We start from the raw sequence: 24,998 nt of genomic DNA on the forward strand, positions 1-24,998 counted from the left end.
CTCCTGTGCTCCCTAGTGGGAGCGTCACCAGCCTTCCCCTGCTGCTCAGGTGGGTCTTTACCTCCGGGCCTGGGAAAGTCTTCAGCCAACAACTATCTGCCCTGTCCAGTTCCAGAACTGGATGCCTTCTATTAGAGTAACCATTGCTTGATACAACCTAATCTCAATATTTAAACACTTTTGGAAAGAGTATCATGAAGTTAAGACTTTCCCAAGGAGTTGGTGAGACTGGGGTGGGAGAAATGGAGAGTGAGGAAAAGAATAAAGGAAGAAGGGGCAGCAGATGCCAGGGTCAACACTGGGGGGACAGCAGCCTTCTGAAGACCGTAAACCTGGATATGAACATATTTGAGTGTAAAGGGAACAGGAAGTCTGTGATGTGAGCTAGTAAAATCTGTACAGTTTAGCTACTGTCCCCTTCAGCAAGACCATCGTTATAGTTTGGATCTGGACTGTGCCTCAAAGCTCCTGTGTTGAAGGCTTGGTCCCCAATGCAGCAATGTGAAAGAAGCAGGGCTTTGGGGAGGTGATTAGATCATGGGGGCTCTGTTCTAATCAAGGAATTAATCCACTGATGAGTTTATAATTGAATGTCTTAACGGGAGTGGGGAAACTTGTAGGAGGAAGGACCTACTTGGAGGAAGTGGGTGACTGGGAACAAGCCCTTGAAGGGTGGATCTGTCCTTATCCTTGCTTTGTGCCTATTTTGGGGAGAGCAGTTTTCCTGGGCCACACCCTTTGACCATGATGTTCTGCCTCGCTTCAGACCCAAAGCAATGGAGTTAGCCCACCACGGACCCTCTGAAACCATGAGCCAAAATAAGTCTTTTCTCCTCTAAGTTGTTGTTCCTCAGGTATTTTGTCACAGGGATAAAAAGCTAACACAAACAAGAACTTTCCAAAATGAAGCCCAAGGCCAAAGTCAGGTCACCAGGTAGTGTGCATCAATCGACTTGTGACAAAAAAAAAGAGTTTTTGCCCCTTTTTTTATCAGCTCAGTGTTTTCACAAGTCCCAACTTATTTACCTACCAAAGAAGCTGTGAGTTACTTCACTCATACATTTATCTCAAAAGAAAGAAAAGGCCTAGAGATGACATTTAAAAATAGAGTTATCCCAAAAGTAGCAAAGTGGCATCTTATAAGAGAATTCCTACATGTCTTTCTAGGTCTTTGTAACAATGCAAAATTGCATTTCTCACTAGAAAGGCATGACCGAAAATACTTCCCAGAAATCCCATTGGTGGTCTGGTTCAGATGCAGAAGTCATGATTTCTCTGAAGGGGAGAAAAAAACAAAAACAAAACTGCCACAGGGAAATTATGAAGTGCCTTTATGTCAGTTTCCTAGACCTCATCTACTCTGGGTCTCCTGACTCTGCCTCTCTTTTGTGTCTTTTTCTTCAAATGCCTATAGTTCTGTCAAGTAAGGCAAAGCCATTTTTCTCCCCACCAAAATCGAATCAGGTCTCCAACAATTTGAATGTCTTATTTAATTTATGTAACCAGAAAATTTTATAGTAGAGAGTGTTATGGTTTGAATTTGAGGTGTCTCTTGAGAGTTCACGTGTGAGACAATGCAGGAATGCTCAGAGGTGAAATGACTAGATTATGTAACCGAATCAGTGGATTAATACATTTGATGGACTAGTAATTTGAAAGGACTACTGTACCGGGGGATAACTACGGGCAGGTGGGTATGGCTGGAGGAAGGAGGTCATGGAGGGGCATGCCTTTGTGGGGTTTTTTTGAGTAGCTTTCCTCCACCATACCCTTTCACCACAATATTCTGCCTCGCCTCAGGCCCACAGTGACAGTCAGCTAATCCATGGACTGAACCTCTGAAACTGTAAGCCAAAATAAACTTTTCCTCCTCTGAAGTGTTCTTGCCAGGTATTTTAGTTACAACAATAAAAAGCTGAATGTCACATCTAGTTCTCCCTTAGTTGTGAGGGATGTGTTCCAAGACATTCTGTGGATGCCCCAAACTGCAAATAGTACCAAACCCTGTATATACGATGATAAAGCTTAATTTACAAATTGGTCACTGTAAGAAATCAACAATGATAATAAAATAGAACAACTATAACTGTAATAAAATTTATTTAAAACTATAATAACCTTTTATTTCTAGAATTTTCCACATAATAATTTTGGACTGAAGTTGATCATGGGTAACTAAAAAAGCAGAAAACGAAACCATAGATAAAGGGGGGACAACTATTACCTCCAAATCAATTTCATTCTGTCTCCTTTTGTCCATGGTACCTTGGTATTTTAACAAATTGGAACCCTTATTTTCTTCTTTCCCAAACTTGATCCAAAACCCCATACTGAGCAGATGACGGAGAGGTGCCTACCTTGCCCAGGCCTGGAGTGTCCTTCACCTTGTTGACAGCCCTCAGCAGACAGGGTGGGGCTGGGGGAGGGGAGGTCTGCAGAATCCCACTGAAGCTGGTGGCAAAGAGAGGTGTCTCAGCAACAGAAGAAGTAGAAGGTCGATGTTTCTTCTTTTTGGAAGACAGATTTAACTTCTGAGCAGCTCTGCAGGGGAAAATGCAGAAAAGGAACAATTAGGGAAAATTAATTGTACATTCCGATATGCTAGGGCTACTTTTTTTTTTCCTCTTAAAGGTCCTCTTTAATGATTCCTTCTCTCTCCATCTTCACCATCCTTTGGAGTAGGAAGGCTTTCGTTCAACATGGTAAACTTAATGAGCTACCCAATCACTTATACCGCTAGGAAAAAAAGGCCATAAAATTGCCTGGTTCTGCAATCACAATTTACAAAGAATTGTTTGTTAACCACCATCACTTAGCTTAAGTATGAATAAAGCCGGTCGTCTTTGGGGATAAACAGCATCTATTAAGTTAATCATTCCATAACTTCTCTGGCATAAACTCACATGTGAGGGACCCTATGAGCTCATTCAAAAATTCTAACACCTTGTAAAACCCCAAACCAGTCTAATGAAGAACCATGCAGTGACCAGTTGGGGCATGACCTGTATGTGGCTGTGGAAGAAAAACACAATGCAATAGGGAAGGTATAAATCAAACTGGTTTTAGAAACAACACTGAATCAGAATATTAACTCCAGCCAGCGGGGGTGGGTGCGTAGATTCAGGGCTGCTCCTGTGATCACAGGCTTTTGTACAGAGTGGTCTTTAAATACAAAATGTAACTGATGGGCAAGTACAAGAATGAGAGGGGCCAAAGCAACAAGGGGACATAGAGGGTACAGACAGATCCAAGTGTGAGGGGAGGCTGCTGGCATCATTAATAGCATTAGCTGTTCACATAACATCTACCATCCTGCAAGGGCCCTGTAACATGATGATCCTACCACAGGAAAGAGGAAACTGAAGCAAAGGGTGTTGTGAGTGACAGGCAATTCACAGATTCTCCTATACTCATTTCTGGATTAATTCTTGGTGTTTTCACATCATACACTCATTCTAAGAACTCCAATTTCCTTATCAAATGCTATTAAACATTGGAGCAGCTGCTTAAAACAAAAGGACCACCATACTTCATTCTACAGATCCAAAGCTCACAATCTACCCAGTGTTCTTACCAATTACATAACAGGGCAGAAGAGAGGCAGGACGGGAAAGACAAAATCAGCATTGTTTATACCTTCCCCCTCAAGGGGTCCATCTTAATGATTTGGAATAGTGGATTTTAATTTTGTATCAGTGACTATCCTGCTCAGGGGATTGACAAATCTCCGGAGGTATAAAATTGCCACTTGCACAAAGAGAGCACGTGGTTTTACCATTTCAAAACTTAATGTGCCTTTATTGTAAAACTGAAAATCTATTTCTAACAAGAATGAAATAGAGAGGGATGGGTCATAGAAAGAATAACACATTTTGATGGAAAGATATTTCAAAGTCCCAATACTTAGGGAACTCAGAAGTCACTCATTGTAGGATGATGTGAAGAAAGGGCACTGGAAGGACATTTCCACAATGCTTCTTTTTCCAATCAGTGAAAAAAAATACTAGGAATTTTTTTTTTTATGATTTTATTGCCACTCTTCCTGATGGTTTCCTTCTAAAATTAAAAGTGAAATGGATTCATTCAATGACTGGTCTGGAGCTTCTCTTGGCAGGTATCATTCGTCTTTGAGATTCTCTCCCTAAATGAACAGTGACTCCTCCCGAGGTGCGTGTCAGTCAGTGGCAGGAGGCATCATGTCTCTACCTTCTGACACCCTTGCCTCTGGGATACCTGCTTTCAAGTCAGGCTGCCAAGTTCTCTGGAAGTTTACGAGAAGGGGAACATCAGGCTCCGCTAGTAACTGGGGGCAGTGTTTATCCATTTACATGTAGGATCCTTTTGTACAGTGTGTAAATAAGGATGGGGCAGCCATCCTTATTTGAATGAATTAATTCTTATTCATTATGTCAATCCCCTGAGCATGATAGTCATGATACAACAGTAATTCTTAATCATACTTAAGCTAAGTGTTGGTTGTCACACTCCGCACCCTCTTCCCAAACAGCTCTGGTCTAGGTTACCAGTGACCACAAAATTGGAAAATGTCCTGGTTTGCAGCCCCCATCATGACCTGTCAGAGCACTGAGATGTCTTTCTTCTTTCTTTCTCCTCTATGCTTTCTTCTCTAGGCTTCCAGGACACTGGTCATTTCTGTCCAGTTTCCTCTGCTGGTCCCTTCTCTTCTGCTCAGTTTTTCCATGAGGGGTTATAGGGCTCAGTCCTTGGTCCCCTTCATTTCTGTACACAGTCCCTTGGTGTTTGCTTCCAGAATCACAATTTAAATCACATCCTTATGTGGATAACTTCGCAAGATTTATTTCCAGCTTAGATCTCTCTCTGGTCTAAGCTTGACTTTCTGAATCTGGTTTACTTCCCCTTAGCATGATTTTCTTTAGTTCCATCCACTTACCAGCAAACTATATAATTTCATTCTTCTTTATGGCTGAGTATATATACTACATTTATCCATTCATCTATTGAGGGACACCGAGGCTGGTTCCATGCACTGCTATAAACATTAGTATGTGGGTATCACTATAGTAGGCTGATTTTAGTTCTTTGGGATAAATACCAAATTGGTATAGCTGGTCCATTCCTGTTCTTTTTGAAGGACATTCATACTACTTTCCAAAGTGAGTGTACTAATTTGCAATCCTACCAACAATGTTTGAGAATACCTGCCCCCCCATCTTTACCAGCATTTATTGTAATTAGTATCTTTGATGATTGCCATTCTAACTGTAGTGAAATGAATTCTCAGTGTGGTTTTGATTTACATTTCCTTGACTCTAAAGATAGTCAACGTTTTTTCATATATGTATTGACTATTTGCATTTCTTCTTTAGAGAAATGTCCACTAAGTTCATTTGCCCATTTATTGATTGGGTTTTCTTTCTTTGTATCTTTCTTTTTTTTTTTTTTTTTTTGGTGTTAAATTTTTTTAGTTCTAGATATGAATCTCATCAGAAGTAGAGCAGGTAAAGATTTTCTCCAATTCTGTAGGATCTCTCTTCACACTCTTGGCTCTTTCAATGTGCAAGAGCTTTTAAATTTGATGCCATCTCACTTATTGATTCTTGGTTTTATTTTTCAAGTTTTCTCTGACTGTATTAACAATGTCAGAGTCTGTACCTATAAGTTGGAGTGTTGGCTCTCTGTTTTCTTGAGCAGTTATAGTGTTTCTGGTTTATCTTTGACCTACTTTGAGTTGATTTTTTTGTGCAGGGTGAGAGACTGGATTACAGTTTCATTTTTCTACATATGAATATCCAATGTTCCTAGCACCATTTGTTTGAAAGGTTGTTTTTTTTCACCAGCATATTTTTTTTTTTTGCATCTTCTTCAAGGATCAAATGACTGTATCTACATAGGTTTGTCTGTGTCTTCTACTATTCCACTGGTCTTCATGTCTGTTTTAATGCCAATACCATGCTCATTTTGTTACTATAGCTCTGTAGTATCATTTGAGATCCAGTGTCATGATATCTCTAGCATCATTCTTCTTGATCAGGAGTGCTCTGGCTATTCTGGGTCTTTTATTATTCTGTGTGAGTTTTAGGACATTTTTTTCCTAGTTCTGTGAAGAATGTCACTAGTATTTTGATGGTGATCCCAGTGAATCTGTAGATTGCTTTTGGTAGTATGGTCATCTTGACAATATTAATTTTGCCTATCCAACGAGATGGGAAGTCTTTTCATATTCTAAGGTCTTTTTCAATTTCATTCTTCTCTATTCTATAATTTTCATTGCAGAGTTCTTCCAACTCTTTCCACTATTTTTTGACTCTTCTTTTTCTCACATCACACATCTAACCCATCCAGAAATTCTGTTGACTCTAACTTCAAATAGATCTGTGACCGAAACCCCACTCGTTGCCATCTCCTTGGTCTGAGCTGCTAACCTCTCTTGCTGGATTTGCTGTAAGTTTCATAGCTTGTTCCCTTCTTCAATGTCCCCTATCTATTTCTCACATAATAGTAAAAGTCATTCTTTTAAAACTTGTCTGCTCAGGAAGGCACAGAGACAAACCCACATAAATACAGTTATCTCATAATAGACAAAAGTGTCATAAAGATATGTTGGAGGAAAGACAGCCTCTTCAACAAACGGTGCCGGGAAAACTAAAAATCCATATGTAGCAAAATAAAATTAGACTCCTATCTCTCACCCTGTACAAAACTCAACTCAAAGTGGATCAAGGACCTTGGCATTAGACCATAGACCCTGAGCCTATTAGAAGAAAAAGTGCTGAGAGCCATAGCCTAGTCTGAATGACCCATGGCATTTTTGCCAGAATGAGTGGTTGAGAGGTGACGCCAGCAAGCCATTGAGATGATAATGGTTATGTTAAGCTGTGTATTCAATTGTATATTAGACCCCTGCTGTCCCCCTTGGCCAGCTACTTTGGAGTTCTCATGCAGGATTCCCGGAGAGTTCCCATTGGTTGGGGAAGTGCAGGAGGAGGGATTTCCGGTTGGTGTGTGGTGTGGCCCGGGAGAAGGCCGCCACGTGTGTGGGGAGTGCAGAGAATAAAGGAGTTCCTGTTTGAACCTACAAGGCTGTGTGGCGGCTCGGTTATTTTGTGCCCAGCCAGACTGTGGCATTTGGTGGCCCGTACGGCATCATCTCACTCCAGTCAGAAGGGTAAATATCAAGACTATAAGTAACAATAAATATTGGCAAGAATGTGGGAGAAAAGGTACATTACTGGCGAGACTGCAAATTGGTGCAATCACTCTGGAAAATATTATGCAGATTCTCAGAAAACTTGGAATGGAACCACCATTTGACCCAGTTATCCCACTCCTTGGCATATACCCAAAGGACTTAAAATCAGCAGCTACATCAGTGTTTGTAGCCCCTCAACTCACAATATCTAAGCTATGAAAACAACTTGGTTCCCTTCAACAGATGAGTGGATAAAGACAATGTGGCATATATGAACAATAGAATATTACTCAGCACAAAGAAAATGAAATTATGGCATTTGCTGGTAAATGGATGGAACTGGAAACTATCAAGCTAAGTGAAATAAGCCAATCCCAAAAAACCAAAGGCCAAGTGTTCTCTCTCATTTGTGGATGCTGACGTACAATAGGCAGGGGAGCAGGAGGAGTGGAGGTTCACCAGATTGGAAGGGGTGGGGGTAGGGGTGGGGGTGGTGGGAGTAGGGGAAATTAGGGGGGATAGGAATGAGAAAGACTGTAGAATGAATCAGGTATAACTTTCCTATGTTCATATATGAATACACAACCAGTGAAAATCTATACAATGTAAAACCACAGAAAGGAAAATTATACTCCATGTCTTTTGATATGTCATAACCTAATGTTGGAAGTCATACAGCATCATTTCCAGCATATTTATCTGCATATTTTGATATGTCAAAATACATTCTATTGTCATGTATAATTAAAAAGAACAAACAAAAAATTAAGAACAAAACAAAACAAAAACTTGTCCACTCAAGGCCCTCCCCTTTTGGTTCCCCAATTCACTCAGAGTAAAATCTAAAGTACTTACAATGGCTTTTCATGAGCTGTACTCTCTCTCCCACATCTCTCAGACCACTTTTCCTTCTACTCTTTGATTAGAAGGAAAAAATATCAGCCTATAAAATACTCCTAATACATTTCCACCTTAGGGTCTTTCCACAAGCTCTTTGCTCAACCTGGAATACTCTGCCCAGATAGATAAAGGCATATGGGTCAATCTCTCCCTCCTTTAAATATTTTCTCAATGAACTACCCTGCCAATCATGGTAGATCATATTTTCCAAAGATGGCTACATGAATACATTCTCCCATTTGTTCTTCTTATAACTTGATAGTGATGCTCCATCATTAAGTCTATGTTCCTTCTCCTTGAATCTGAGTGGAAGTTTGGGGAATTGCTTTGGGCAGCACAATATGCTGGAAGTGATGCTGTATGACTTCCAACATTAGGTTATGAAGAGTGATACAACTTCTCTCTAACAGTGGCATTCCCTTCCCATCTCTTACCCTTAGGACAATCACCATTGGAGCCCAACTTCCAGGAAACCCAGGTCACACAAAGAGGGTCATGAGAAAAAAAAACTGAGGACCCAGACAATAATCTGTGTTAACTGTCAGTAAATGAACCATTAGCCGGATATCATGAAGCAGAGATAAATCACACCCATTATGTCTTGTCTGAGTTTCTGACTCCCAGAAACCATGAGAGTTAATAAATAAGCTTTGTTACTTTAAGCACCATAATAAATGAATCGTCTACTCCCTAACTCCTAATTTCCCCTACTTCAGTCATTCCCAACCATGACATTCATCTTTTACCTTAGCAGTTTATTTAGTGAATTATTGTTTACTATCTGCTTCCCCTCTAGAAAGTAAATTGCAATAGGGCAGACAGCTCAAAAATATGTATCCAATGAATGAATGAAGACTACAGCTACTGGTGGGTATTCAGAGAAGAGAGTAGAAAACTGGAAAAAGAGGAAAGAGTCATTTTTAAAAGATGTCTTTAAAGAAATGAATAAATGACTCAATGGAGGAAATATTTTTTCAAGCAAGGATGCCAAATATTTTCATAGGCTAATTTTTGAATCTCTGAAAACTGATAAGGAAGATAACATTACCCCCATTTAACAAAGAAATGAGGCTAATGAGGTTAAATCCAGAGACCAATCAGCATCTGACCTGAGTTTGAACACACAGCTTCTTCAGATTTTAAGTAGGTAAAATTAGACAAGTTACTGAAATTTTGATTACATTTATAAAGGACTTAGCACAGTGGCTGGTAATAGCATGCAATAATGCTATCATTATCATCATTGTTATTCTTTATCATCATTACAACTATTATTATTATTACCATTCGTTTGTATACAGTTAGAGACAGCAAACATAATACCTACTTTTATAGACTTGTTTCAGAAAAATAAATAAGACAGTGCTACAACGAGTTTATTATAAGGTTTGGGGATGTAGCTCAGTAGTGAAGCACTTGCTTAAGATGCATGAGGCCCTGGATTCAATTCCAGTATCACACAATAATAAAAACTAAAAATTAAAACAAGAATTGAATATACTAATAAATGATACTTTGAAGCAATATAATAATAAGTGGTGGAGCTAGAGTCAATGTAGGCATTTGTGTGCTACACCGAATCATATTGTCTTTAGAGATTAGATTTATATCACAAAACCTACAGTAGGTATAACATAAAGATGTCATGGCTTTATATACAAGGCATTTTTCTAAAAATTGGAGTAACCATTAGTGATAGCTCAGTTTCATGAAAGGGAGCATTTTGCCACTAGAATTTTCCAATTAATGGGCAGAAAACCATGTACAGGGACTATCAGAGAGAAAAATGCACCCAGTGGCAAAACTGGATAATTTCCAACATCTCTTCCAGGGTGGAGATTCTGAACGTAATGATTCCCGGAACCTCTATGCCATTTAGGGAAGCCTAAGTTGGACTCAATGCAGAAAAATGGGAATGAAGGGAATTATTTTGAGAATGCATTTAACATTATTTTCTTCTCAAAGTGTGCGTATAAAATAAATACTCTAGGAGAATTTTAAAAATTTGAAATGAATAGAAATCATGTTTCATAGTCATAGATTCCATAATAGCATGTTTAAAATTTTTGACATCCATATCACCAGTTGTTTGATCTCTGTTTTACATATTCCAATTTCTTGGAGGTCAGCTGCTTCAGTTCTTTTAATATAGCACTTCAATGACATGCAGATAGGAGAAGGTTAAAGTTTAGAAATTGCTCATATGTAATTATGTTATTCAGAGACATAAAGGAGAGTCAGTCATGAAAGAATTGAAAAAATAGACATTTTGGCTAGGAGTATATTTTGTGTAATTCACCTCTCTTATTTCAAGTTATTTTCTTCATAGGAGGAAAAACAGAACAATGTGCTGTTTTATAAGATTTCAAATAACAAAAAGAAAGAAAGAAAAAAATTACTTAAAAGCTATTATAAGCAATATTTACTTGTCTTGTTCTTATAAGAGATAGTGCCTCATATTTCCTGGAGCTATTCATCCCAGCTAAATATCCATTAGTTTCATTTAATTCTCTGTGCCTTATTTCAAGGAAAAAGATAGTCTCTATCAGGGTGAAATTAATATATACTGAATACCTATAAAGAAAGAGGCGCCATATTAAATATTATCAGGCTGTGAGGAGAAGAGTAATGGTGTATATTTGGGAAGACTTTAAGCCTAGTGAGTGCAATTCCTCCCTCTGGGTTCTAATCCTTTGTTTTCATGTCCTTTCTCATCTCACACAAATGAGTCACATAACTCTCTTACCACCTCAATATGGTGCTATCTGAATCAGGTAAGAATTGCCATGACCTTTCCACACGGAATGGTCAGTTGATCTCATTGGCCAGGTGTATCCAGATCTCAAGGAAAAAAAAACATGAGTATCAATACTTCTCTGGTGAATTTAATTGGTTTAAATAGAAGAAAAATCTTAGATCTCAGTTGTGCAGATTAGAGAGAGAATTTAGGAGAATCTTACTTTTTTTCTTTTGCATGTGTGTGACAGACTATTTGCCCAACTATGACGCTGGATTTTCAAGAATTGAGGGGTGTTTAAATGGAAAACTCCTCCTCTCTTGTGTATCTCATAAGAATTAGCATCCAGGGATTTCTAAAATATTGACCTAACAATCTTTTAAGAATTACTAACTTCAAGAAGAAAATAACTATTTTAGGAGATTGGGCAGGAAAATCAGGCATCACAGTAATTTTTAAGGACCTCCTACTTTTTAAAAATTTGACATTTAAGGGTCAGATATTTCATCTTTGAGGGGTGTTCAAGTGTGGGGTGACCAGAAAGGTGAAAGGTTTGTAAAAATTAAGAGGTCATTCAAGGTCTACTAAGCCCAGCCCAAGTGACTGATGGGTGAGAGATCAACTGAAAAACTGCAAGACCCTCACAACAGCTGCACCTGCTGCACAGAAAGGGCCTTGACTTAGGAGGGGGATGGCAGCAGCAGAACTCCACCATCAGCATGTGAAGGCTGATTCAAGTCACAATTTAATGTGAAAATGGCTGGTGCTGCCATGGCTTTAGTGCCTTTATAAAAATATTTCAATGCTCTGAGGATTAAGACTATCTGATAATGAGCAATGACATGACAGATCACAGCACCTCCTTGGAAATCCATGGGATCAATGACACAGGGGGAGTAGATAATAAAACAGATTATAAATGGAGAGAATAGACAGTAAGACCCCATGGTCTGAGGCAGACCTCCTGGGAAACAGTTAATGACATCCATCTACATGTTACAAACACCAGCATTGCTTCATTTTGCAGTAACATCTATTTAAAGTATTCTGGCACCACCATGAAATCTGTTAGTCGTTTTGGAACCATCTCAAATCAGGAGTAAGAGTGTCCCCCTTTCAATTTCTTATTTTCTAACTGACTATCAGGAAGAGTCTTTCCATGTCTCTGGAGACTAAAAAAGCATATGGGTCTTGGAGTTGTTCTGATTTTTATGTAAATGATGTAGTTCATTAGTGAAAGAAGATAATTCATGTCATGACTTCAAATAAAATATTCACTACTTGGAGGCAAAACATAGCTGACCATGACACTCAAACAAAACTGCATTAAAACACTATACAGCTAGATACTGTTCTAATTTGTAAGTGGATTGATTTTTGCAAGTGAATATACAGTGTTAACCCATGGTGATAGTCACTGATATTCTCCTCTTAAACATTTATCTATGCTTTAAGGACTTATACAAGTTGTTTTCATCTAACTACTTCAACCTTCATAGACAATCATTCTGCCCACTAAGTAGTTGATCTTGAGACAATATCTTATGTTTTGAGGGTTAATGAGATGTTGCTTTCTAGAATGGTCTTTTGCCTGCCTTGGCTCCATTACTGCACTGTTAACTGATAGAGGGTCAACCCCATGTGTTTACTTTCTTCTGCCACCACCCCCCTCCCAGACCTGGCCGACAGCTATGTGTCTTGCTGAAGGAATGCTATGTACTCACTTGACTTCTTGATTCAAACTTTGGAGTTATACCAACATACACAAAGTCCCAAGGAGAAGTAACCTGGAGTTCCAGATAATGCTTAGACCTTGCAATATTCTATTTTTTCTGAAACATTTTCTACACATCATTATGTCCATCCTTTACCTGACACTATAAGGCAAGTATAGAAGGTATTTGTACTGCAAATTACAGATTTTTTAAAAAAATTGATTTTACCCATAGTCACAGGATGAAAGGTTCTCATACTTGGGACCAGGATTTATGTTTTCTGCCTTCTGGACCCAGGATCTTTCCATTCTATCATGTTATTATGCACTTTGATTGATAAATGAAAGCAGTTATTTTATTTGAGCAAAATAAAACCAAATGATAATCATTTTTCTAATAATGAAGAGGAAAAAAGCAGTTACATATTTTTGTATGTAATTCAAATCAAATCATATATAAGCATTTACCAATTACTGATCTAGTTGCTTAGCAACATACCTTCATATTACAGGGGGAAAAATGTCTCAGCTGAGTGAGTTAGGTCAGGGCCAGAATTAGGATGAGAAAGGCAAATTATATGAAAATGGCTTCTCCACTTCTACAACCTGGAGTGTGTCCTTGCATAATAATAACAATAGCAGCTACCCCAGGACCACATACATCATGATACCATCTACCTCCACATCATGCTTCTTCCTCTACTAATGTGAAAAGAATGCTGCAAACTGCTTAGACTGCATCTTGTGGTGCTCCAGGGAACTTAATCAATCAATCAGTACTTGTTGAATGACAACCATCCACAAAAGAACTATGGCACTGTAAATATCACCAGAACTGTCTTTGAGTCACTCAGCAGCTGCTCTGTATTAGTGTCTACTCTAAATTGCACAGATGAGAAGAATCCACACCACAAAATGTTATTGATAACTTGATATTGGCTCCAGAGCAGAAGAGATAAAGAGCTGGGAGAAGCCTAAAGACACACAGCAGGTAAACCCACTCCACAGCTGAGGAGCTTTACCATCCAGTGTCAACGGAAAGCTTCCCGTGGACTGTGTTCCTGTGTAGCACATCATTCACTCATGCCTGGAGGAACACTAAGGGTAAAAGGTAGTATTTGAAAACGACACTGCTTGTGGCTCTTGCTAATCCATTTATGTCTGCACTTTTTTCCATGGTCAGAATTACAGGTAAATGAAAATGGGACCAAAGGCAAAATAGTGGGACCAAAATAAGAGTCCATTTTTAAACGAATTTTTGAAATGAAAAGAATTCAAGGCAAAACAAATAAAACGAAACCACTCTGCTCAAAGCTAGGTAGTATGGAAGTGTTTGCTGAGCCAAACTCCTTTACATGAAAATAGTGTGTTCGTATGCCCAAATAAAGCAGAAAGTGTTTTCAGAATGAGCCATTGGCATGGAAATTTCAACAGAAGCACAAAGTGAGAGTTTGTTATTTGGATTTTAGATTTGGATTTTAGAAATACCAAACAAATACTCCGTTGGTGGCAAAGTCTGTACTTTGCAAGGGTATTTGTCTCAGAAGCTCTGAGAAGCCTCTTCTGTCTTTGTTTCTGACAAGTGCATGAGGGATTTTGTCTGTCTGATGCTGTGACACTCAGGGCTCAGGCTGCTGCAAGGCATGTTGGGATTCAGAGCATTTTAAGATTGACTCTCCCCCTCCAGGGGTTAACCTCCACTCCCAGCCTATGGTACAGTCACTGCTGTGTTCAGTACTCTGCTGTCGCCCCATCTTGGCTCACCTCTGCCTGCATGGCAGCAGGATACCAGACACTGTAGCTAACCTCCACAGCTCCCTTTAATATTTCATATCATTAGGACTGTAACAGAGCTACTTTACTAATGGCCAAGATGCCATCTGCAGGGGCTGGGTTTTCAAACCAGAGAAGGTTGGGAACTTGTGCTCTAATGAAATTGATCTCATCCAGAACTTTAGTGCCACATACAATGGGCAGCCTAAGAACATGTTGACTTTCTTTTTGCAATTGTCCATTTCTATATGTCCAGCAAGCCCAGCAAGCAAGACCTGAATACCACTATGAAAGCAAGTTCAAGATTACAACTAAGAGGACAATACTCATTAAAACCAGAAAAGTTCTGCTTCTAGGACCGAAAGACCTCAGGAAGGTGTCAACTTCTTTGGGTCTCCACAATTTTTCATATTTTTAAGAGATGGCACCTGGCTTTTTCAAGGACATTGGAAGACAGAATAAACCAAAGCCGATTTACAAGTTCAAGTGGAATAGAAAAGTGTAAAGGAACCATGTGAGGTGGCACAGCCTGTAATCCCAGCCGCTCAGGACGCTGAGGAAGGAGGATCATGAGTTCAAAGCCAGGCTTGCAAAAATCGAGGTACTAAACAATTTAGTGAGACCCCTGCTCTAAATAAAATACAAAATATGGCTGGGGATGTAGCTCAGTGACTGAGAGTCCCTGAGTTTAATCCTCAGTACCCGCCATGCCAAAAAAAGTGTAAAGGAAGATATTAGCAATTTATAAATGCCTTTGATGCCATGTGACAAATATTTTGAATTGTGACTGTAGCTTTTAGCTGCTTTTTTTTTGGGGGGGTGGGGGAGGAGGTAGGTCCTGGGCATTAAGCCAGGGGTACTTAACCACTGAGCCACAGCCTGAGCCCTTTTATGTACTTTATATTGAGACAGAGTCTTGCTAAATTGCCTAGGGCCTTGCTAAATTGCTGAGGCTGGCTTTGAACTTGTGATCCTCCTGCCTCAGTCTCCAGAGTCACTGGGATTACAGGTGTGCACCACTGTGCCAGCTACCTGCTTTTTTCTTTTCTCTCTCTCTCTCTTTTTAGCTCCACATTATTATTTATTTCCATTCAGACCTACAAGGCCCCACTTCCTTTCCTCCCTGCTCTTCTAAAAGGGTAGGCTCCAAAGTTTCTATTACACACTCATAAGAACTTTATCTGGGAGGAAAAGAATGTAAAGAACATGATAGTGTAAGGACATTTTGTTTTAGGTATTCGACTATAAATGCCCTGGACAGTGACAGGTAAGAAGTGCCTAGATCAGAAAGCAAAGGGAGGCAGAATCAATCACCCAGTTCTTCATTTGTTTGCCATCTGACCTCTAGCCAGTGGCCATGCAGCTGGATTACTGATGACCCACCACACTTGTGCCCCACTTCTACCCACTTTTGTTCCTGTTACTTACCTGTACCAAGCTCTGGATCTTAGTTTACCCAGATTCCTTCCTAGCTTCCTCATATTAGGTTCCTGATCTGCATCCTGGCATCTGCTTACCTGCTTGATTTCTACTTGCTAACCTCAGCTCTAGCCTCAGTTGATCTCCCTTTCTCATCTATTTGCACAGAGATGCTTATGTGCTTTTTCCTGTGCTATCTGACCTTCTAGTTATCAGTCCTTTCTGCCTGGATATTTCCTGTTCACAGATCTTTATGTTCCTGACCTTGAGATAGATAGGAATTTGGGGATAAAGAAAAAGAAAGATATACTGAGTCTCAAAAGACAAGTGCCAAGGAGCTGTTGGAATGCAGGAGATGCCCACAAATCTTTGAAATGCAAAACAAGTAACTCCTGAGCCACCTGGCCCCATCTTTGCCTGAGAAAAGTAACAGGATACTAGATCAATATGCAGGCACTAAAAAAACTGGCTCAAAATTGTGTAACTGCCCTGACTCAAGTTCAACCCCTAGCTACTGTCACCCTATAAATATTAATGCCCCAGACCAAAAGGTTGCTGTCTCTCCCTCTGGAGATGTTATGCATTCTCATTCTCATTCTCATTCCCAAAAGGCATCTCCCCCTTAATATAGCCTGCATTCTCTCTTGGATGTGTGTCTGCTTTGCTAAATAAATCCGTTTGTGCTTCTGACTGCTATGTGCTGAAAATTCTTTTCCATCAGGTATGACAAGGACCCTGCTTGTCCTGAGTGAAGGTCCCCCTCCTTTGATTATAGCCTGATCTAACCAGCCTCAAGCCTCCTTAGTACCAGGAAAACTGGGTAACTTCTTAGCCCCACCTGAATTACACCTGTGCAAATTGGGCTCAATACATAAATGGAAAGAACTGTAAACACCAGATCCAAGTAAATGGGTAAAAAGTAAGTTTAAAAATCCCTCCCAAAGCTAGACAAAAATGATTTTTCATTAAGTGACTTTAACACTATCTTTCCTAAACATGAATAATGAAGAACTGGCTAGGTTTACTGAGCGAAATTGGTGAGACCATTTACAACACAGTTATTTCTGTTGCCTATAAATATAGATGGAGAAAAAGATAATCATAGGCTAATTAAAGTCCATTCCTTGCAAAATGCCAGTGCCTGATTTTTCTGCTGAGAAACAATTGTCCGTAAAATATGCATATATATCTTCTACAGTACAAAGAACTCTCCAAGTAAAATTAAGATTCCTTCAAGGAATAAACATATTGCAGATAATTTGATTTCAAGAATCTAATGAATCTTATGTTCTTTTCATTACATCCTGCTGCCCTTTAGATGCTAAATCCACATGGTCTCTAGTTAAATCATTTATACATGTGCTAATGTAATGTTAAAACAAGAAGATGCTCAAGATCTCCCATAAACAGATCGTCCATTTCAAAGCCAAGGGGAAACAGTAATTCCCATGGAGTTTGTCTTAATATTTGTCTTCCTTCCCTGTTGGGTAGAAAAATATCTTTGAAAAGTGTAAGTAACTGCATAAGCATTTGTGTTGCTCATTTTAAATGTCTTTATTCTAAAAGAAACAGCAGTTTATTCTCACTCTTACAAGATTTTGATCATGTGAAATTAAAAACTGACATGAAATTACACACTTCAGATATAATTTGTTGCCTGAAACAGCAAATTGCTGTCAAGGTGTGATAGCTAGGAATGGGCAGCATTTGCAGAGAAAGTAAAGCCTTTAATCCATAAATCTTTGCTCAGTACCTGTAGCTCTTTCAGAGAAAAACTAATTAATTGTCAATGCTGGGTGACATGCTCTGTGGTTTGGGGGCTTCTTGGTTAATTAAATTTGAATATAACAGTTTCATTTGCTAAAGGAAGTCATTTCTTTTTTCCCCTTTAATACCAACATTTTTATTTAACAAATTATTGTCTGAAGTTGGAATCTGAAGAAATCATTAACTTATTTCAAAGAAAAACAATTTGCATGGGATCCTTACATTGCAATATTAAGTACCAGATACAGAAATGGGTCAGGAACCGTGCCCTGGACTCTGCTGCAAGGCTGGACTGCCCCAGATTTCTGGTGATATTTAGACTGCTGGAACCCTAGCAGCCCCAGTAGAGGCTAAGAGGTAGAAATTTATACCGCCCCCCCCCCACTCTATCTAAAGTTGCCTGGGATGAAGTTTATACAGTGGCTGAAAACTATAGAAAAATCACAATGTGCATAAAGTTCAGACATCACAGTCTAGCTAGAGCAGAGGAAAGGAGGCAGCTTTTGTTTTTAATAAGGGACAAAGACCATCTCCATGGAGAAGACAGCAGAGATAAGAGATTATTTTTGACCAAAATAAGTTGTAAAAAAGAATCTCTAGTGATCATGACCTAACCAGCCTATAGAGGAAATTCCTTTAGCAACTTTGCCTCAAAACTGCTAATGAAGACTTAAAATTTGCTTCTCGTTGTACATACTTGGCTGATTATTCCTGTGGGGGCAGGACAGTTAGGTGATAAAGAGCATGGGAAGCAAACAGAAAGGAGGTGTGGAGTACACTTCTCCACTGACAGGATGCGAATTGAGAACTAAGACTACACTCCCTCCATCTCTCCCACCCACCCTGCACTTATTCTGTTGGAGGCTGTGCCGCAGCACGGTGTGCATGTGTGATGCGTGCATGGGGAGTGTTATGGTTTAGATCTGAAGTGTCCCCAAAAGGTTCCTGGTCAGACAATGTGAAACAGTTTATAGAGTTTGGGTTATGAGAGTTTAACCTAATCGGTGCATTAATCCCCGGGCAGGGATTAACTGGGTGGTAACTATAGGCAGGTAGGGTATAACTGGAGGAGGTGGGTCACTGGGGGCATGCCCTTGGGGTTTGTATTTTTGTCCCTTGTGAGCACAGTTCTCTCCACTTCCTGATTACCAGTGCTGAGCAGCCTTCCTCTTCCACACTCTTCTGCCATTATGTTCTGTCTCACCTCAGGCCCACAGATATGGAGTCAGTCATCTATGAACTGATACCTCTAAAACCATGGCACCAAATAAATATTTTCTCCTCTAATTACAGCAAGGAAAAAGCTGACTGAAACAGGGAGAGGGTAGGAAGAATAACTAAGAATTTAAAAATAAGAAGAGCCAGGCAGAGTAGTACGTATCTGTAATCCCAGTGGCTGTGGAGGCTAAGGCAGGAGGATCTCAAGTTCAAAACAAGCCTCAGCAACTTATGGAGGCCCTGTCTCAAAATAAAAAAACATAAAAGGGCCGGGGATGTGGCTCAGTGATTAAGCACCTCTCAGTTCAATCCCTGGTACCAAAAAAAAAAAAAAAGAATAAAAATAAGAAGATAAGCCAGGTACTTGTCATCTCAGACTGTGGAGACTGAGGCAGGAAGATTGAAAGCTCCAGACCAGCTTTAGCAACTTAGCTCCTCAAGAACTTAGTGAGAACTTTAATTTTGGTCTCAAAATCAGAAAAGAAGAAGGAGGAGGAGAAGGAGGAGGAGGAGGAGGAGGAGGAAGAGGAGGAGGAGGAGGAGGAGGAGGAGGAGGAGGAGGAGGAGGAGGAGGAGGAGAAGGAGGACTGGAAATTTAGCTCAATAGTAAAGCTCTCCTGGGTTCAATCCCCAGTACATAATCAATTAATTAATTAATTAATTAAAATAAAAGGTAAATCAGTGGACTCCTTTCATGGACTTCATTGTTTTTAGTTAGAATTTTTATGATGCTTTTCCTAGTTCCTTTTTTTTTTGTCTTATTAAGGGATTATTTTAAAAATATTTTTGAAAAGAATTATCAAATAATTAAATACTGCTTTTAAGAAATCACTTTGAAGAAATTTACAGGAAATAGAGAAATTTATCAAAATAAAATGAAAATTTATTTTCAATTCAATTTCCTATTTAACTCAGTAACAAAACCTAGGCCATGTTAAACTGCATATTTAATGTTTACTCTGGAAACATATTATTTGTAGGTAGGTGAAGTTTATAATATATAAGATTAATTATTTTATTTTGTGGATTCTGTTAGTTACTGGAGTCCTAAACTAAATATCCCTTTCACCCCCACTATTTTTTTTTGCAGAATTCAGAGCATAATTATACTATTTTAAGTAGTCATATGAATTTAAAGCACTATCTCAACTTTACTATCATGTTAATCATAACTATAATTGTCTAACACTGAATGCTTGGCTAAGAAGAAAAATTGCCAGATCTGATTTTTTTTTAATACTTATTTTTCAGTTTTAGGTAGACACAATATCTTTATTTTATTTTTATATGGTGCCAAGAATCAAACCCAGTGCCTCACACATGCTGGGCAAGCGCACTACCACTTGAGCCACATCCCCAGCCCCACCAGGTCTAACATTATTATGAGGAAAATCACATTGATGCTCTGATAGAAACAGATTATATAAAAGGGAAAAAAAAAAACAAAACCTGTTCTCAAAATCAGGATGCCAACAGCTGTGTCTGGTAAAAAATTGACTTGCAATTGGACAGAATGTAATTCATGTTATGTAATCAATCAATCAATCATCTTCTTGTGTGGATTCCCACATTTACACTACACATATGCTCCTACAGATTGCCTGTAATTTCAGTTTTTATAAAATTGAATCTTACTTAACTTGATTTCTATTAAAAATTCAGAGATATCTTTATGAATGACATCCAATTGATAATGGTTACACTGAACTTTCCTTGTACTCTGTAAAACAAACCACTAATAATTAACAAATGCAAGAACAAATGCAAAACCATACAATGCTGTAATAAAAAATACACTGAAATGACTCTTAATGTATGGCTGATTACCAAGAAATGGTTAAGAATTTACATAAAAGTTTTTCTCTTTTTATGCTAGCCTTTGATTGCACAGAAAGAATCCACTTATTTTCAAAATAGATCATCCTAGCACAGATTTCATATTCAGTATTTTGAAAGATGGAACAAGTCATCAACACTGTTAAATACCACTGAGAAACTTGAAAGACAAAGAATCCTAAATGTCCATTAGATTAGAATTAATGAATTCATTATTGATCTCAAATAAAATCAGAAGAGAGCTGGAGCATGTTTCAGGGCCTAAGAAGTCAATGGGGAATGAGGAAGTCAAGGGTCTAGACCATTCTTTTGAGCAATTAAAGTCTGAAAGAAAAGAAAAATGTGAAACGTTAAAATTTGATGCCTTTACCTAAATGCCTTGTACGGAATAATGATCACATGGTTTTTTAGAGGTTAATAACAGCAACCATAAAAACATTTCTATATCTTATAAAAATTAAAGACAATATCTTTCATCTTATTCACCCATTTATTCATGCTATTTCATAGAGAATGATTAAGTATCTCCTATTTATATGAGGCTCTGAACTTTATGGAAACTAAAGAAAATGGAGGTTTATAGATTGATGTCCCATTACCCAGTATTCCCTCCCTATGTAAGGAGTCATTCATTCATACATTAAATAAGTAAGTAAGTAAATAAATAAATAAATAAATAAATAAATAAATAAATAAATAAATCCTCCAAGAAAGACTAGACATATCATGACATATCATGCATCACTTTATTAGGTGAGATTAATACAAAGTAAGCCTAATGTTAAAAAAAATTCTTTTGGAATCAGATAGGCTTGGTTAAAATCCTGGCTCAGCCACTTTGTAGGAGAATAAGAGCTACCTCAAGGTGTCATTGTGTGAGGTAAAGGGCAGAAGGTGTGGCAAAGCAGCCCTCAGAATGACTTGCACCAAGTAAGAGCTCAATGAAAGATTTGTTCCCTTTCTCTTTTATTTCTTTCTGCTCCATTTATCTTAGTTTCCATAGATTCAGAGCCTACTTGATGTCTGAGTACAATAACCAACTTCACTGGATATTAGATTGCATATACTCAATATAATATATATGGCTTATGTGTTTTATATGTGTTATATATACACACATACATACACATTTTATACACACACACCCCCACACACACATTTTATAATCCTTGTATGCATATTCTTCTAACTGGTCACTAATATGTGTTTGAAGATCTAAGGTACCTTTGTAAATTGCTTAAAATCAATTGGGGAAACTGGTAAAAAATCCTCAAGCGAAAGTTACATGAAACTGTTCTTCTATTTACTGGTTTCTTAGGTGGGTTTTCTTTTTCCTTGCATTTTTATCAAGGTTGCTGAGATGAGCTCATATCCAGTGGCATACTATATGTAATGTTGTTAGTAGTCAATTCTTGAACTTCTTTCAATATTAGTCCACTTAAGTAGGTCAAAATTAGATGTTGCTCTTTCAATGTTAGTCCACTTAAGTGGGTCAAAATTAGATGTTGCTAGGGTCTGAATTTTGTATCTCCCTCAAATTCTTATGTTGAAATCCTAGTCCTCAAGATAATGGTATTTGGAAATGGGACTTTTGGGGAAGTGATTGGATCTTGGGGGCAGAGCCCTCATCAAGAGGGTTACTGCCGTCTATGAGGCCAAGGGAACCATCTGCCCCTTCTGCCAAGTGAGGATGCAGCAAGAAATGCCATCTATGAAGCAGAGAGCCCTCCCCAGACCCTGAGTCTGCTGGTGCCTTGATCTTCAATTCCTGTCTCTGGAGCTTTAAGAAATAAATTTCTGTTTTCTAAGTTACTCAGCACATGTTATTTTTGTTAGAGAAACCCAAATGGACTAAGAAAGATGTTTTCTATGATTCTAGATTGTTTACAAACACTCTGTTTAACTCAATCTAGACTGGAAAATTGCCCAAGGGCACTTTCACACTTAGGATTTCAATTGGGCTCATAAAATGAATAAAAGGTGGGTGGAGAAAAGATTTATGTAAATTAATACTTGAGATGCAATATATGCTTTAGCAAAAATTTATTTAGTATTATATTATTTTAGTATTTCAGGGTTCCCTCAAGAGAGGTACAAAATAGAAATACAGCCAGTAGAGTCAAATTGCCTAGGTTTAAATCTTTCTGCCACTCACAGCTCCGTGACCTTCTCTCTCTCTCCTCTCCTCTCCTCTCCTCTCCTTTCCCTCTCCCTCTCCTCTCCTCTCCTCTCCTCTCCTCTCCTCTCCTCTCCTCTCCTCTCCTCTCCTCTCCTCTCCTCTCCTCTCCTCTCCTTTCCCTCTCCCTCTCCTCTCCTTTCCTCTCCTCTCCTCTCCTCTCCCTCTCCCTCTCCCTCTCCTGTCCTCCCCTTCCCTCCCCTCCCCTTCTCTCTCTCTCTCTCTCTCTCTCTCTCTCTCTCTCTCTCTCTCTCTCTCTCACACACACACACACACACACACACACACACACACACACACAAAATCTTAGAGTAGTTCCTGGCTCATAGTAGGCATCCAGCAAATGCTTGCTACCATTATTGCTATAATAATTTAGAAAGCAATATTCTAAATATTTTTTAAGATTCTTTCCCATAAGCTTTTTAAAATATGAATCTTAATGAGTGAGGTGAAAGAGACCTTTGCTTTAAGCCCTGCTGCACGGAGTCAACCTTGAACACTCCCATTAGGGTCTGTCAATATTGTGATTCACTCTATGATATTGACTCTGATCTGGGTTTAGGGTCCTGAACATCTTGAATCTGAGTTTGGGTTGTACTATTGGCTTGAAAGGTCTCATATATCATTAAGAAAGGTCAAAAAGGGAACTTCTTAATTTGAAATTGGGGTCTTCTTCAGCTTTAAATCACATGTCAGGAAATCTCTGTCAGTGCAGTTGTTTTGCCCTGAAAACCACCAGGTGAAACTAGATTCTTAAGTCAACCAGGTGTTTGTCACCTTTGTGTGCTGGAGGCAATTAGTTACTTAGTAGTTGCTCCTCTGACAGTTTGTCTTATTCTAGAATGACCAGGGACTGGACAACAGATTGTCAACTTGACTGCCTCACCAAGACAGTGTAGGCAGTGTGTTGGGCACTTTTAGAGCAGGTGTGCAAAATCGATATGTAGGCAAAAACAGAATACAAAATCCTGTGTTGAGCACACTACCCTCTAGCCCACAGTTTAAATGGAGTATGGACAGTAACACCTTCCATAATGCACTAGATGGAGATACATTGCCTGTTCTGGTGACAAAGGCTGAAAGCCCCTGTATCTCTCACACCAGTCATATGGTCCCTCATCAATTAGAAGAATGGGCCAGAAGTGGAATTCACCATACTGCTTCTCACAACTGGCAATAATTACTTGCATCTTCCTCATAAAACTGAAAACTCTATAAAGTCAGGAGCCATCTGGTTTTTTTCTTTTTTTTTTTCTACAGTTGTATTGCCCAAATTGCCTGGTCCATAGTGAATACTACTCAAACATGGCTGATGGCTCGCTGGATGGATGGATTGACAGACGGATGGATGAACAGAGTTGGCTCAAAACCCATGGCACACAGATTTCTCTGTCTGAATGTCTTGCTGATAGCCCAGTCCTCACATGCTTCCCATCCATAAAAGTATTTGGAAATACTGATTTTGATGGTGACTTTTATTCAAGGATTGCTCCAGCCCAGGGGTTCTGCAAGGCTATGCTTTGGGATTTATTTGACTACCTTCCCAAACAAGCTTGTCAGATTATATTAATAACTACTTCATCATCTATGGGGAAGGTGATTATTTTTATTCTGAAGGGTGGTTAAAATAAGATTCTGTTTATTGCTTTTTAAAGAGTGCAGTCCAGGGCTGGGGTTGTGGCTCAGCGGTACAGCGCTCGCTTAGCACGTGTGAGGCACTGGGTTAGATCCTCAGCACCACATAAAAATAAAATAAAGATGTTGTATCCACCGAAAACTAAAAAATAAATATTAAAAAATTCTCTCTCTCTCAAATAAATAAATAAATAAATGGTATTGTGTCCAATCACAACTAAAAAATAAATATTAAAAAAAAGAGTGCAGTCCAACCTTTTAAGAGCTCCCCAGATTCACCATTATCTTTGCTTCCTGCCTCCCTGTCCACAACTTCACTAAGGCTACAAAGTCTCTTAAGCGAAAGGAATATGATCAGAGCTGATGCTTAATTCTGCCTGTTAAGATGAATCCTTAGGAGTAGAAAATTTTGTTAATATTTGTATTGCCAAAAATGGTAGCTGGTATACAGTAGATATTCATATTCACAGAATGAAGGAATGAACAAATAGATCTTAATTTGTTTTTAAGATTTTCTGGCTCCTTGATGATAATGCATGAAATATTTTGTAGTATGGAAGTTTTCAGGCTAACATGTTCATAAAACAAATATAATTATTACACTCATTATAATTATTTTTGTACATCGTTATTAGTCTATGTCCAACATTTG

At 38.7% G+C, this 24,998-nt stretch overlaps 1 protein-coding gene across 2 annotated transcripts in view; it reads right to left on the reverse strand.

Annotated features, from left to right (window-relative positions):
- Positions 1-24,998, reverse strand: part of Kif26b (kinesin family member 26B) — a 483,473-nt gene that overhangs the window by 151,459 nt on the left and 307,016 nt on the right. For both annotated transcript variants that reach the window (XM_040278703.2, XM_078022950.1), the window contains one exon: positions 2,358-2,541. In XM_040278703.2, coding sequence (XP_040134637.2) covers positions 2,358-2,541 — 184 coding nt within the window. The remainder of the gene's footprint in view (positions 1-2,357; positions 2,542-24,998) is intronic.

This window comes from Ictidomys tridecemlineatus, chromosome 10 (genome assembly GCF_052094955.1).
Source record: "Ictidomys tridecemlineatus isolate mIctTri1 chromosome 10, mIctTri1.hap1, whole genome shotgun sequence".
Taxonomy (NCBI): domain Eukaryota; kingdom Metazoa; phylum Chordata; class Mammalia; order Rodentia; family Sciuridae; genus Ictidomys; species Ictidomys tridecemlineatus.